Source organism: Chiloscyllium plagiosum, unplaced genomic scaffold (assembly GCF_037043375.1).
Source record: "Chiloscyllium plagiosum isolate Xiang-an unplaced genomic scaffold, Cpla_swu_hap1 HiC_scaffold_39, whole genome shotgun sequence".
NCBI lineage: Eukaryota > Metazoa > Chordata > Chondrichthyes > Orectolobiformes > Hemiscylliidae > Chiloscyllium > Chiloscyllium plagiosum.
The window spans coordinates 4,304,712-4,317,358 of record NW_028270177.1 but is presented as its reverse complement, the minus strand read 5'-3'; the positions used below and the strand labels follow the sequence as shown (position 1 = coordinate 4,317,358).

Below are 12,647 nucleotides of genomic sequence, written 5' to 3'. Positions count from 1 at the left end.
TTATGTTATCAGCAGGAACAGAAAGATGCTAACACATGGCACAAGCCCCACTCAACTTGGTCAGAACAGAAGGTGAAGTTGTTCTATTTCAATGTTGATATAACAGCCAGGGGTGTAGCTTTAGAATGAAAAAAGGAAGCCGGAAATTGCATTTCTAAGTCCAATTGTATTCAATTCATTTCCCTGTCAATGATTGCATCAATGTTCCAAGTGGTTGGCTAAGAGATCTTTGAGTTTTATTTTAGGTTAAATTAAATTAACATTTCTTAACTCGTTCAAGTCAAACTATTAATTTTAAATTTTCATGAATTGTACAGAGAAAAGTTTCAAAATTAATCCATAGCACAGGGATAGTTCAAACTAAAACAGGATAACTTTCAAACTTATTAGGATTATTAGGAAGTACATCTTCTAATGATGGGTCAATAGCTTGAATTGACTTATGGGCTACAGACAACAAAGTCTTCAGAATAATTTTAGTTATCATCTGCATCATAAAGAGGAGGAAGGGAGCAAGCATAGTGAGTGTGTGTATGTCAGAAGGAGGAGAGAAACCATTGGTTATTTCTTCGCTGTGAAAATAAATGGCCTTTCCCTCCTGGCAGCATGGTGGCTCAGTGGTTAGCTCTGCCTGGGGGCTGGGGGCAGGGGCCAGTGTTCAATTCCAACCTTGGGATTCTGTCTGTATGGATTTCCTCCCAAAGTCCAAAGGATATGCAGGTTAGGTGGATTGGTCATCCTAAGTTGCCCAGTATCCAGGCTAGGTGGATTAGCCATGGGAAATGCAGGATCACAGGATGGATGTGTGTGTGTGTGAGATGTCTGGGTGGGATGCTGTTCAGAGGATGTGTGGACTCGATGGGCTAACGGCCTGCTTCCATACTGTAGAGGATTCTATGATGCCATCTAATTCATGATTCTAGAGAGAAATTTAAAGTTTTACAATATACACAGAACAGATAATAACATTTTCATCACAAACCACACGATTTGTGTATGCGAAATGTAGACAATGTCAAATCCAGCAATCTTTACATTGTATCTATAATGTATTTCCATCCCACGAATGAATAAAAATTAAAATCTACCCATTACACTTAATGTATGAAGCAATGCTCAGTTATGTAATAAAAAATGAAAACAAATTGCTGGAAAAGCGCAGGTCTGGCAGAACTGATCCAAGCAAGAGTCACTAAACCCAAAACGTCAACTGTTTTCTCTTCGAGATGCCACCAAACCTGCTGAACTTTTCCAACAATTTTTTTTGTTTCAGATTTCCAGCATCCACAGTTCTGTTTTATGGGATATAAATAATTTGGTGAAACATTGTTTTTCAGCATTCAAGATATTGCACTAAAAGGAATATGGTCATAAAAACATTAACATTAAGGTTTGTCTACATGCCACAAAAAAGGATTTTAAAAAGTCAAAAAATAAGTGACAATTTAAAGAACATATCAGTAAAGACTGGACTTGACCTGCTACCATGAACTATCAGTACCAACGGTGTTTTTTTTAAATTATCAAAACAAAATCTACATCAATGAGTAGGTATTAAAAAAATTGGAATCCAGCCACAGTAACTGGCTAATAACAATAACTATCTCGTAGCTGAATAGCAATGATACTGCCCAGCACCTAAAGATGTACACTGAGCAACATTGCGCTAAAATTAAAACTGAAACAAAACATCACCAATCTTAAAAGCACCCAAATGGAGGCAAATTCAAATTGTTCATCAGGCTGAGCGAATGATTCATTATATAGCTATTTTTCAACTACTTGCATAGTTAATGGTGCTTACACACTATAGTCATTAATCTCAGAATTCCTTTTTATCCACTCATTTGCAATCTACGGAAACAAATGTAAGCACTTCATAATCAAATTATGACAATTAATACATTCTGGTCACAGGATATGGTGAATTTGGTGCATTGTCATTCACTAAGATGACATGGTAATTTTTTTGAGAAAGGAAATCAACTTAAATGATTGTTAACCACAAATGGAGTGCTTATGATTCTCAAGTTTGCCAATCTTCCCCCAACTTTCCCCCCATTTATTCTACTGACTCCAACATTTTATTAATTTATCTTTAACCTGGTTTGTAACTTGAATAACTAACCAAATTAAATAGCTAACAAAATCAATGAGTTAAACATTCACAATGCAAAGACAAAATAACCAAATTAAGAATGACAGTGATAATTAATGTGAATGGACAATACATCAAAAGTAGTTACACTAGGAGACAGAAGGATAGTGAAAAAAATGACGCCATCATATTTTTGAGGGGTTGGGACTTGCATGCAGGACTCAGAGGGAAAACAAGCCAAAGAGTCAAGCTCATAACACATGCAATGCAAAAGATGGCATCATGCAAGACAAAATTGAAACTAAATCTAAATGTGTTATCTGCATGACTATGTAGTTTGAATAAAAAAGCGTTCTTCATTTGCCAGATTGGCAAACTTGCATACAACGCTACCAATTACCTAGGCAACAAACAAAGAATTCTACTTTTTAAATGATTTGGAAATGCCGGTGTTGGACTGGGGTGTACAAAGTTAAGAATCTCACAACACTAGGTTATAGTCCAACAGGTTTAATTGGAAGCACACTAGCTTTCGGAACGCCGATCCTTCATCAGGTGGTTGTGAAGGACACAATTGATAGCAAAAGTTTACAGTGTGATGTACCTGAAATTATACATTAAAAAATACCTTGATTGTCTGTTGAGTCTTTCATCTATTCAAATACCATGATAGTTTCACTTCTTTCATGTGTAAATCACAGAACCTTTTTTTTTTAAAAAGTTGCATTCTAAGTTAACTGTAACAACTGGTGTTAGCTAGACAATATGTTGAAGGTGATAGCCCCATGTTCTGTCTGTGCCATGATGTTCAGATTGATTCTAATCCAAAAAGTGAGAAAGTTTTACATGAATTCTTGCAGCTTTTGAGCAAAGTACAATGTAACTCTGCAAGTACAAATTCACTCCACAAACGTGTATGTTTTTGTGTGTGTGTGTCTATGTTGGGGGGGTTGAGGGAGAGCGAGAGCGAGAGCGAGAGCGAGAGCGAGAGCGAGAGCGAGAGCGAGAGCGAGAGCGAGAGCGAGAGCGAGAGCGAGAGAGCGAGCGAGAATGAGAATGTGTGCGCGTGTAGACGTGCCACAGCAAGGAATCGTAATGACCTCCTCAGGAGACAGACATGTGCTGCAACCAACAGGGTACCCTTCATTGTTCAGTACTTCCCAGGAGATGAAAAACTACGCCATGCTCTTCGTGACTTGCAACACATTATCAATGAGGATGAGCACCTCGCCAAGACCTTCTCCACATCTCCACTGCTTGCCTTTCAACAACTGCTAAGCCTCAAACAGATCACTGTTTGTAGCAAGCTGCCCGGCTTTCAGGACAACTCCATACAACCCTGTCATGGTAGACGTGTCAGGGTGTGGACATCGATACCACCATTACACACGCTACACTCACGCACATACATATACTCTCTCTCTTACAGACACTCACAACCCTCCACCCCAGACAGAGACACAGACACACACTGTCTCACTCTCAACCCCCCAACCCAGACAGACATGCACACATATACATATACGTTTGTGGGGTGAATTTGTACTTGCAGAATTACATGGTACTTTGCTCAAAAATTGCATGAATTCATGTAAAACTTTGTTATCTCACTTTTTGGATTAGAATCAATCTAAACATCATGGCACAGACAGAGAACACAGGGGCCAACACCTTCAACATATTGTCTAGCTAACATCAATTGTTACAGTTAACTTGAGAATGCAACTTTTAAAAAAAGTTGTGATTTACATATGAAAGAAGTGAAACTATCATGGTCATTCGAACAGATGAAAGACTCATCAGACAATCAAGGTATTTTTCAGTGTATAATTTCAGTTGCATCACACAGTAAACTTTTGCTATAAATTCTGTGCCTTACAATTGTGTCCTTCACAACCACCTGATGAAGGAGTGGCGTTCCGAAAGCTAGTGTGCTTCCAATTAAACCTGTTGGACTATAACCTGGAGTTGTGTGATTTTAACTTTGTACTTTTTAAACGTATTCTATGTGGTTGAACATAGAAAGCACTTTATTGTTCCTGCCTTTCCCTGAGCATTTTAATAAACTTTCCAAATGGGCCATTTGGCCGATAGAGTCTACTCTACCATTTGATTAAATTTAATTTGACCTGATAATCCTACCTCCTTAATGTATCTTTGGATAACACATGTACAGATCACATACAGAGGCCAAACAGGCCAATTTCCTCTTCTGTATACTCAAGATATACAAAAGGAGGCATGAGCAACTCTTGACTTTAAGTTTTGATCTCCCCTTGCTCCTTATTCCTTCAATGCTCACCAAATAGCCTAACTGGAATGGAGAACTTCTATTGTGGCTAACTCGAATGGTTTAACTTCACTAACTGGAACAGTTCTGTACCATTTTGCTGGCTCTAACATCTTAATGTCTGTATCACTATATATTCTCCTTTTGAGAGGATGTTATTCATGCCTCACTTTGGTAAAAACACATTGGATGCATCACAAGATAAAAAGTAACTGCTCTTCCAGGTAAAGTCGCTGCACGCAAAGATACACTTCCATTTTATGGATGTCACATTTACAGCATACAAACATACAAATTAAGAGGAGTTGGTCATTCAGCAAAGTTTTTGAAGCTAGCTTATTCTTTAAGTGAAGAGACTAAAATCAGGTACCTTAGTATATTTACTGCCTCTTCAGCATAACGGTTAGCTTAGAGTCTGCTGTTCTTTCACTTATTGGAAATTGGGTTGAAATTGCCCAAAAGCTCATTTTAGAAGAAAGAGAAGAAAGATTCTTTTAAGGTAGAAAAAAAATCAAACCAGCAGGCCTGAATAATCAAAAAATCAAAAGGGGTAAGAAGGTGGTTAACAGACAAGGGCACAGAGGGTTGTAAAGAAAAGTCGCTTATGAAAAATGATACTCTATTAGGGCTGACCTGCTCAACTGAAAGCAGGTTGCTCTGAGCTTGCAGATGTTTGAGATTTTGGATATTTAGAACTAGTGAGATAAAATATGCATATGGTTTAAGAATGCAAACAAAGCAACAGACTGGAAAAAATACACCAGTCTGACCAAATAGTGTATGGACTTGCCTTTTGGAGCCATAAAGCAGGCATTCAGCAGATAACACACAGATTTAGCACAGCTCTCAATTTCAAGGAAATAAGGCCCAAGCTCACCTTGGACGTCTTCTTCCCCACCATCACCATCCTCTTCCTCATTGTAAGCCAATTCGGCCTGCTTGTCTGCCTCGTACTCACCCACATTACCATCATCCCCATTATAATCCGCCACTTTAGAGTCATGCTGCGGATCAGCTGGGGATTCATTTTCATCAAAGAACTGGCCTGAGAGATCCAAGTCAAAAGCGAGAGAAAGAGGGGAGGGGGAAGAAAAAGAGAGACAGAAATCCACATTGAAAATGAAGAACAAAAAGAATTTTTTCCCCCTTTATAGATTCCAACAGAAGCTGAACTATCAAATTTTTTCTTTTGAAATTCCAATCCTAATCCATCAGCTTTGCTCATTAGGGCTAGAGCATGTGATACAGCATATGAAAAATCAAAAGGTTTTGGCTCAATTAAAACAATAAGATGCAGAATACAATTCCTTACAACTCTTTAGGGTTCCCATTGAATCAATAATGTTTTAACGTGCTGGCATTGTCACCGTCAGCCCACTCAAAAGCAAGTGTTAGCTGGTTGTAATATAGCAGTTTATTGTAGTTGAGCATTATTTGAAGTTAAAGTGTCACTGAGTAGAGTGGAGTCAAAATGTACAGCAACTGTACCAGCAGCTAGAAATCAACTTCTGTCCTAGGCAGTGAGGGAACTACGCCATCAGTAGTATCTACATACACCTTGCTCCAGCACACATCACACAACCCTAAACTGAATAGGTGTTAGAATCAAAGTTGACACTTAAAATAAGGCATAATAAATGACTTGCTAGAATTATGGTTCAAATGCTTAGACTTTTAATAGTTTATCAATATTAGGAAATAGAGAAGTGAAATAATTCAACCCAAAAACTTAGAACATTTGGTTTTTAATGAAAACTGTACTCAAATCTATTTGTTACTAAATATTTGACTTAAGCTCAGAAAATAACATTTTCATCTGCTTAGTTAATTGTTGATCACGAGTTCTGGAAGAGGTACAAAGTGTTAATGAAATCTGCTCAGAATCCATTGCGTATTGCAAACAAATATGCTTTGTATCTAGCACTTCATACTCATAAAAATAGTATTCACATATGTATATCTACATATTAGTCAGCCAATTCCATATGCCACTGTACATGTCAAATAAAGAAATTACTATTATCTTCAGGTTGCTGTTTTTCTCTCAACTTGCAAAGAAAAATTTAAACAAATTAGAAACAGAAATATATGGTTACCATTTTCTGTAACTGCATCTCTTTTCTTTATCCTCATATCTTAGGTGTTTGAGATTAGAATCGCTGCATGAGTGCTGTCAACACTGATCTAATCTCAATATATCCAAACTGGTTGATTAAAATATAGATTTTAAGGGGGCCTCACTGTACAGTGGCAATATTCCTGCCTCTGGACTAGATGCTGTGGGTTGAAGTCCTACCTCAGGTTGGGATGGCCACAGAAGTGTGTCATTACACATACAAACAGGCTGAATAAAATAAACTTTTTTGATCTAGCCAAATGACAGGCAAGCTATTAAGTTTCTTCATTAAAAAAAGCTAGATTTTGATGTACAGGTAACAGAACACAAATACTCACTTTGTCCCTTTCTCGTTACACTTTTTAAAAAAAATTAAGCCAATAGAAGATGACAGGTGATTGTAAGTTCCTTTCTTTCACAGACCTTTTAAAAGATCATTCTCCACATATTAAATCTCAGAAAAACTTCCAAAGTTTGTTGCCTAGCCTTTTCTGGGGCAATTTTGAGGATGTTGTGCAGAAACTGGGCAGCACGGTGACTCAGTGGTTAGCACTGCTGCCTCAGAGTGCCAGGGACCAGGGCTTGATTCCCACCTTGGGTGACTGCCTGCATGGAGTTTGCACATTCTCCCCGTGTCCACGTGGGTTTCCTTTGGGTGCTCCAGTTTCCTCCCACAATCCAAAGATGTGCAGATTAGGGAAATTGGCAATGCTAAGTTGCCCAGCGTTCAGGGATGTGTAGGTTAGGTGCATTAGTCAGGGGTAAATGTAGAGTAATACAGTAGGGGAATGTGTCTGGGTGGGTTGCTCTGTGGAAGGTCAATATGGATTTGTAGAGCCAAAATGACTTGTTTCAACATTGTAGGGATTCTATGATTCGATGAAACTACTGATAGTTGGAGTCAGTTAGCTCAGTTGATTGGACAGCCGGTTGTGATGCTGACGTTGTTATCGTCTCAACTAGTACTGAAAAAGGCTGAGGGGATCAGAGTTAAAAGGTTCATACAAGCAGATTATAGAAAAAGATCATAAATCTGGTCTCTACAGTTCAGATAGGCAAGATGTAACGGGTGGTGTGGGACTCAGTGCTGGGACCTCAGTGCTGTTTATGTAAATTACTTGGGTGGAGGGATGGATAAGAGCTCATGCAGTGGTAGCATCCTTTCCTCTAAGCTGGAGAAAGTCAGTTCAGATTTAAATAGCTGAACTAGGAGTGATATTTCTCAGGGAAACAGAGTGAAATTTTATTTTGAGATGTGTGTTAAAGATATTTCTATCTGTCTTACAAACATGGAGCCATTCAGTCTATCATGCCTTCTCCGTCATTCGAGAAAATAAAGGCAAATCTGACCGCAGTGTCAAAGCCATATTACCATCTATAATGGTAACCTTTCAGCCTTTTGCTATTAAAATATGCAAGATCTCCACTTCCACTGCCTCTTCAGGATGAGCTCCAAATATTCAACCCTCAAAAATGTCACCTTATCTGTTTCAAAATGGGTGACCCTTGATTTTTAAAGAGTGATCTTTACTTCCAGATTTTCTCGTAATACCCTCTCCACTTCCACCCTGTCAAGAACCCTCCGAGCCCTCATACGCTTTTAAACTTCAGTGGATACAAGCTCAGCCTGTTTGACCTTTCCTTACAAGTCAACACTAATTCCAGGTGTTCGTCTGGTCAATGTTCTTTAAATGACTTTAAATGCATTCATATCCTTCCTTAAATAAGATGACCAATACTATGCAGAATATTCCAGATGTGATCACACCAGTGCCCTGGATAAATGAAACAATCTCCATTATCACATCGTTGAACTCCACTCTCAATAAATGAAAACATTATATGACCATTCCTAATCATTTGATGTTCACGCCCTGGGATACCCAGATTTCAATCAAGCTTAAAGTTCTACAATCTCTCACCTTTTAGATAATATGCATCTTTTAATTATTCCTGCCAAAATTGACAATTTCCCATTCCATCTGCCAGATACTTATGCATTCAACCTAACTTTCTGCAGCATCCTTTATCTTCTTCACAACTTTCTTTCCCACCCTTGTGCCATTAGCAAATCTGGCAACTGTACTTTCTGCCCCAACTAAAAGAAAATTTCTAATCAATCTGTTCAGAAATCTTATTACACATTACAGGAGCAGATGGGACTCGAACCTGGGCCTCCTACCTTAGAGGAAAGATTGCTACCACTGCACAAGAGCTCTTGTCCATCCCTCCACCCAAGTAATTTACATAAACAGCACTGAGGTCCCAGCACCGAGTCCCACAACACCAGTTAAATAGATCTCTTTCAGATAGGCAAGATCGATGTCTGTTCTTTGCTTGTTATCCAGCTAATCTTCTATCCATGTCACCATGTTACAACATACACCATAAGCTTTTATTTTTTGCAATATCCTTTGACGTGGCATCAAATGCCTTCTCCAAATCTAAATACAGTTCATCCACTGGTTCCTCTCTTTACTTAGTATATTACCACCTCAAATAATTGCACACATTGGTGAAATATGTTTTGCCTTGCACAAAACCATGCTGACTCTGCCAGAGTACAATGAATTTAAATGCACTGCTTTAAATTCTCTAATAATCACTAACATTTTTCCATACAGCTTTGTTTTTTTTTCAGTTTTCCCATGATAACTTAATGTTGTTGTTAAAACATTTACAGCCTCTTGTGAATGCTTCAGTGTCTACCCACCATGTGAACTGCAAAAATTAATGACATGATTATATGAAGCCAGGTTTCATTCTGAGATCGGATATGTCCAGCATTGCCATCAGCTAGGATCATAATGGCACAGGCTACAACAGTTAACTATCATGATCGTAAGCTTCAGTCTTAGTGTTTTCTCTCATTTTCAAGATTTCTATAACTACAAACTTCATTAAGACTGACTTTTCTTCCGGGTTGCTGAAAATTAATTCCCAGATTAGATATTCTGTGAATGCTTTCATTGCTAAGCTTGATAGAGAAAGCTGTATAATCAGTTCCATTTACAATAGAGCAAACTTATGAACCAGCATCTACGGGTCCAGGAGTGTGCCAGTTGATCAAATATTCCAGTTCAACAAGACAACCACAATCAATGTAAGAACACACATTAAGTAACAGAAATATAATGAAGACGGTATACTCACTGTTATACTTTATTAACAGCATAAATCACAAATAATGCAACTTTGCCTTAAAACTTATTGGCAGACTTGCAGCTTCAACTGATGACTGACGACATGGAGATCACAATAATACAGCAAACATTCAGTGTATCACATACATAATTCCTGCTGATTTATCAAGAATGTTAGTTCATAAGATGCCGGTTGAAATAATGTTTGCTATACTAAAATTCTTGGGTCTGTGTATCTTTCTTTGCTACTTTACAAGTTAAAGTTTTTTTTAAAACCTACTTTGATAATGGAAAATTATTTTTATTTCCATAGGGATTCAGTGGTATTGGTGCAAGAGGGAGTATGTAATTAGTTAACATAGGCATATTCCACTGTTATGCATACAGGAATTTGCAGTGAAGTTATAAAAATGACAGAATTTAACAACTTTAAAATAGGTGGAAATTACAGCTGCCACTCCTCTTAATTATTTCCTGGTCTCTAAACTTGCTTCATCTGATGTCAATACTTTGTCTGGACTTCCAATACGAGACAAAATGGATCAACCATGCTGATTAGGTTCCAAAATAAAAATTCTCACACCCAAGCTGTAACTACTGCATTTCCACCAGTCAATACCTGCAGACCAAGAAGGTGCAACCACAGTTTGACAAGTTTATACAGACAATATCCATTATAAATGTCAGCATTGAAATTTACAAAAACAAATAAGGATAGAATACATATCGTTAAAAATTAAAATCACAATTTTAAGCCCAGATCCAATTATTGCCAAAAACTTTTAATCCTGCATGATCTGAAGACTATTTCTGATCAACTCATGTACAACGCCCCAGGAAACAGATTACCTAACAGACTTGTACACATCGTGCAATTCATTTTTCCAGTAACATTTTCTTGTCTCATTCATCATGATTAAACTAAAATTTTATTGCATAATGATTGAAATCTGTTGCTGAGTTTCAATGCATTGCAAATTCATTTGAGACCTCAGTGCTATGTAGAGTCGAAAAGGATGATGCTGGAAAAGCACAGCAGGTCAGGCAGTATCTGAGGAGCAGGATAGTCAATGTTTTGGGCATAAGCCCTTCATCAGGAATGCCCAAAATATTAACTCTCCTGCTCCTCGGATGCTGCCTGACCTGCTGCTTTTCCAGCACCACCCTTTTTGACTTATTCTCCAGCATTTGCAGTCCTCACTTTCTTCTCATTGCTACGTACCCATGAAAGATTGTCACAACTGAAATGTATATAAATCCACATTCTATTGAGAAACATCCCAAGCTGATTTACCATTTATGCAAATAGCCAGAAACTCTTCACTAACCACCTTTTCACAAAACACCTATGTAACAAGATGACCTGAAAAACAAACTATTCAGACCCTCTTGCCTACAAGTTTAAAACAGGCCATTGTCGATCATTATGCTAACTCCAACTACATGTTTGTAACTAATTTGCAAACCCATTGGAACATATTAGCTCAGAGTTACAATATCATAGAAGCAGAGGTAATTTTAAAAATACCCTCACTTCAGTCTTTAACAGCCTGGAAACTATGGAGAGAAACTCATTGGTTATAATACAATTTGTCTCAACAGTTGCTGGTCCTCCATTTTTAAGATGCAGATATTGGGTATTAATAGGAAGGTTACAAAATTCTTCAAAACAGCAATAACAGTCAAAAAGATCAAGCTACTGTGCAGTAGAAAGTGTGATCTGGCACAAAACCAAACATCAACTGTGTAACTTACTCCTCCCCATTTTAACAGGGGTCATAATTCGCCAACTGTGTTGTTCAATGCAACCTGATCTATAGTTGCCCCAGGATTTTGTCTAAACACGGCTGTGAAAATTATTGTCAAAGGAAAGGTTCTCAATGAAATAGGCAACAGTGAAGCAAGTTACCTATCTGGCAATGCATCCAAGTTTGTCTACTACAGCTTCCATCATTGCCAGGAGTAAACAGCTCAAAGCTCCTGCTTGAGGGAAACACAGCACTACCCCAATTTACAGAACAGTTACCACCGTTTGGTGACTACTGAGGACAGTCATACAACCTCTCAAGTTTGTTCAGTCATTCAATGAGATTGTTGATCTGTACTCAACTCCATCTAGTTGCGGTGGTTCTGTATTTTGTACCCTTGCTTGGGAAATTCTACATTCACTAAATTAAAAAGTGACCTAGCATCAACTATTACTGAGAGAGGTGGTTTCACACATCTACTACCTATTGTGTAGGTGGGGGAAAAAAAAAATTCTCAACTCTCTCCATTTGGCTCCAAATTTAAGCTTTAGTTCCCTTCTGCTAGGCTCACCCACGAGCAGAAGTTGTTTCTCTTTATCTTGCTTTCATTTATTTTTAAAATTCTAAAAAGTCTCAAATCATCCTTTACCCTACTTTCTATGGAATATTTGGCTACTTAAATTTCAATGCATATCCACTCCTTCCATCTGGAAGCACTTTGGTGAATCTATGACTTTACAAAAGAAATTTTGTTTAATATAAAGAACTGCCCAGCTCAACAGAAAGGATTCCAGATGTGGACAAATCAGGATTTTCTTTAGCTGCAATAAAATTGCCTCTCAAGATAACGAAAAATAGAACATTAAGAGATCAACATCTCATTAACCTTTGATTATTTATAGTTCTTGACAAAAGTGATCCATGTGCAAGGAGACAAATCTCCTGCACTTCCATTGTTCTCTAGCTTATGGGTTTTAAAATACAATTTGCAGAATATTCAGATCGATCCTCTTCAGATACAAAATGGAAGACTCAACCATTTCGACTTGTACAAGGATGACAGATCGCACCTGAATTGCAAGGGGACTAATACCCTGGCAGGGAAATTTGCTAGAGCTGCTCAGGACGATTTAAACTATTAAGGTGGGAGGGGAACACCCGGGGAGATAGTGAGGAAAGAGATCAACATGAGATTGGTACAGTTGATAAAAGCAGCAAGTCAGACAAGGACAAAGCAGAGAACAAGGTAAGG

General features: G+C 38.0%; 1 protein-coding gene across 2 annotated transcripts in view; it reads right to left on the bottom strand.

Annotated features, from left to right (window-relative positions):
* The window catches only part of golm2 (golgi membrane protein 2), an 83,687-nt gene that overhangs the window by 6,752 nt on the left and 64,288 nt on the right, over positions 1–12,647 (bottom strand). The window contains exon 10 of one of the 2 annotated variants that reach the window (XM_087981313.1): positions 5,266–5,433. The exons of the other annotated variant lie outside the window; for it this stretch is intronic. Within the exon in view, the coding sequence (XP_087837439.1) occupies positions 5,266–5,433 (168 nt within the window). The remainder of the gene's footprint in view (positions 1–5,265; positions 5,434–12,647) is intronic. 2 annotated transcript variants of the gene reach the window in all.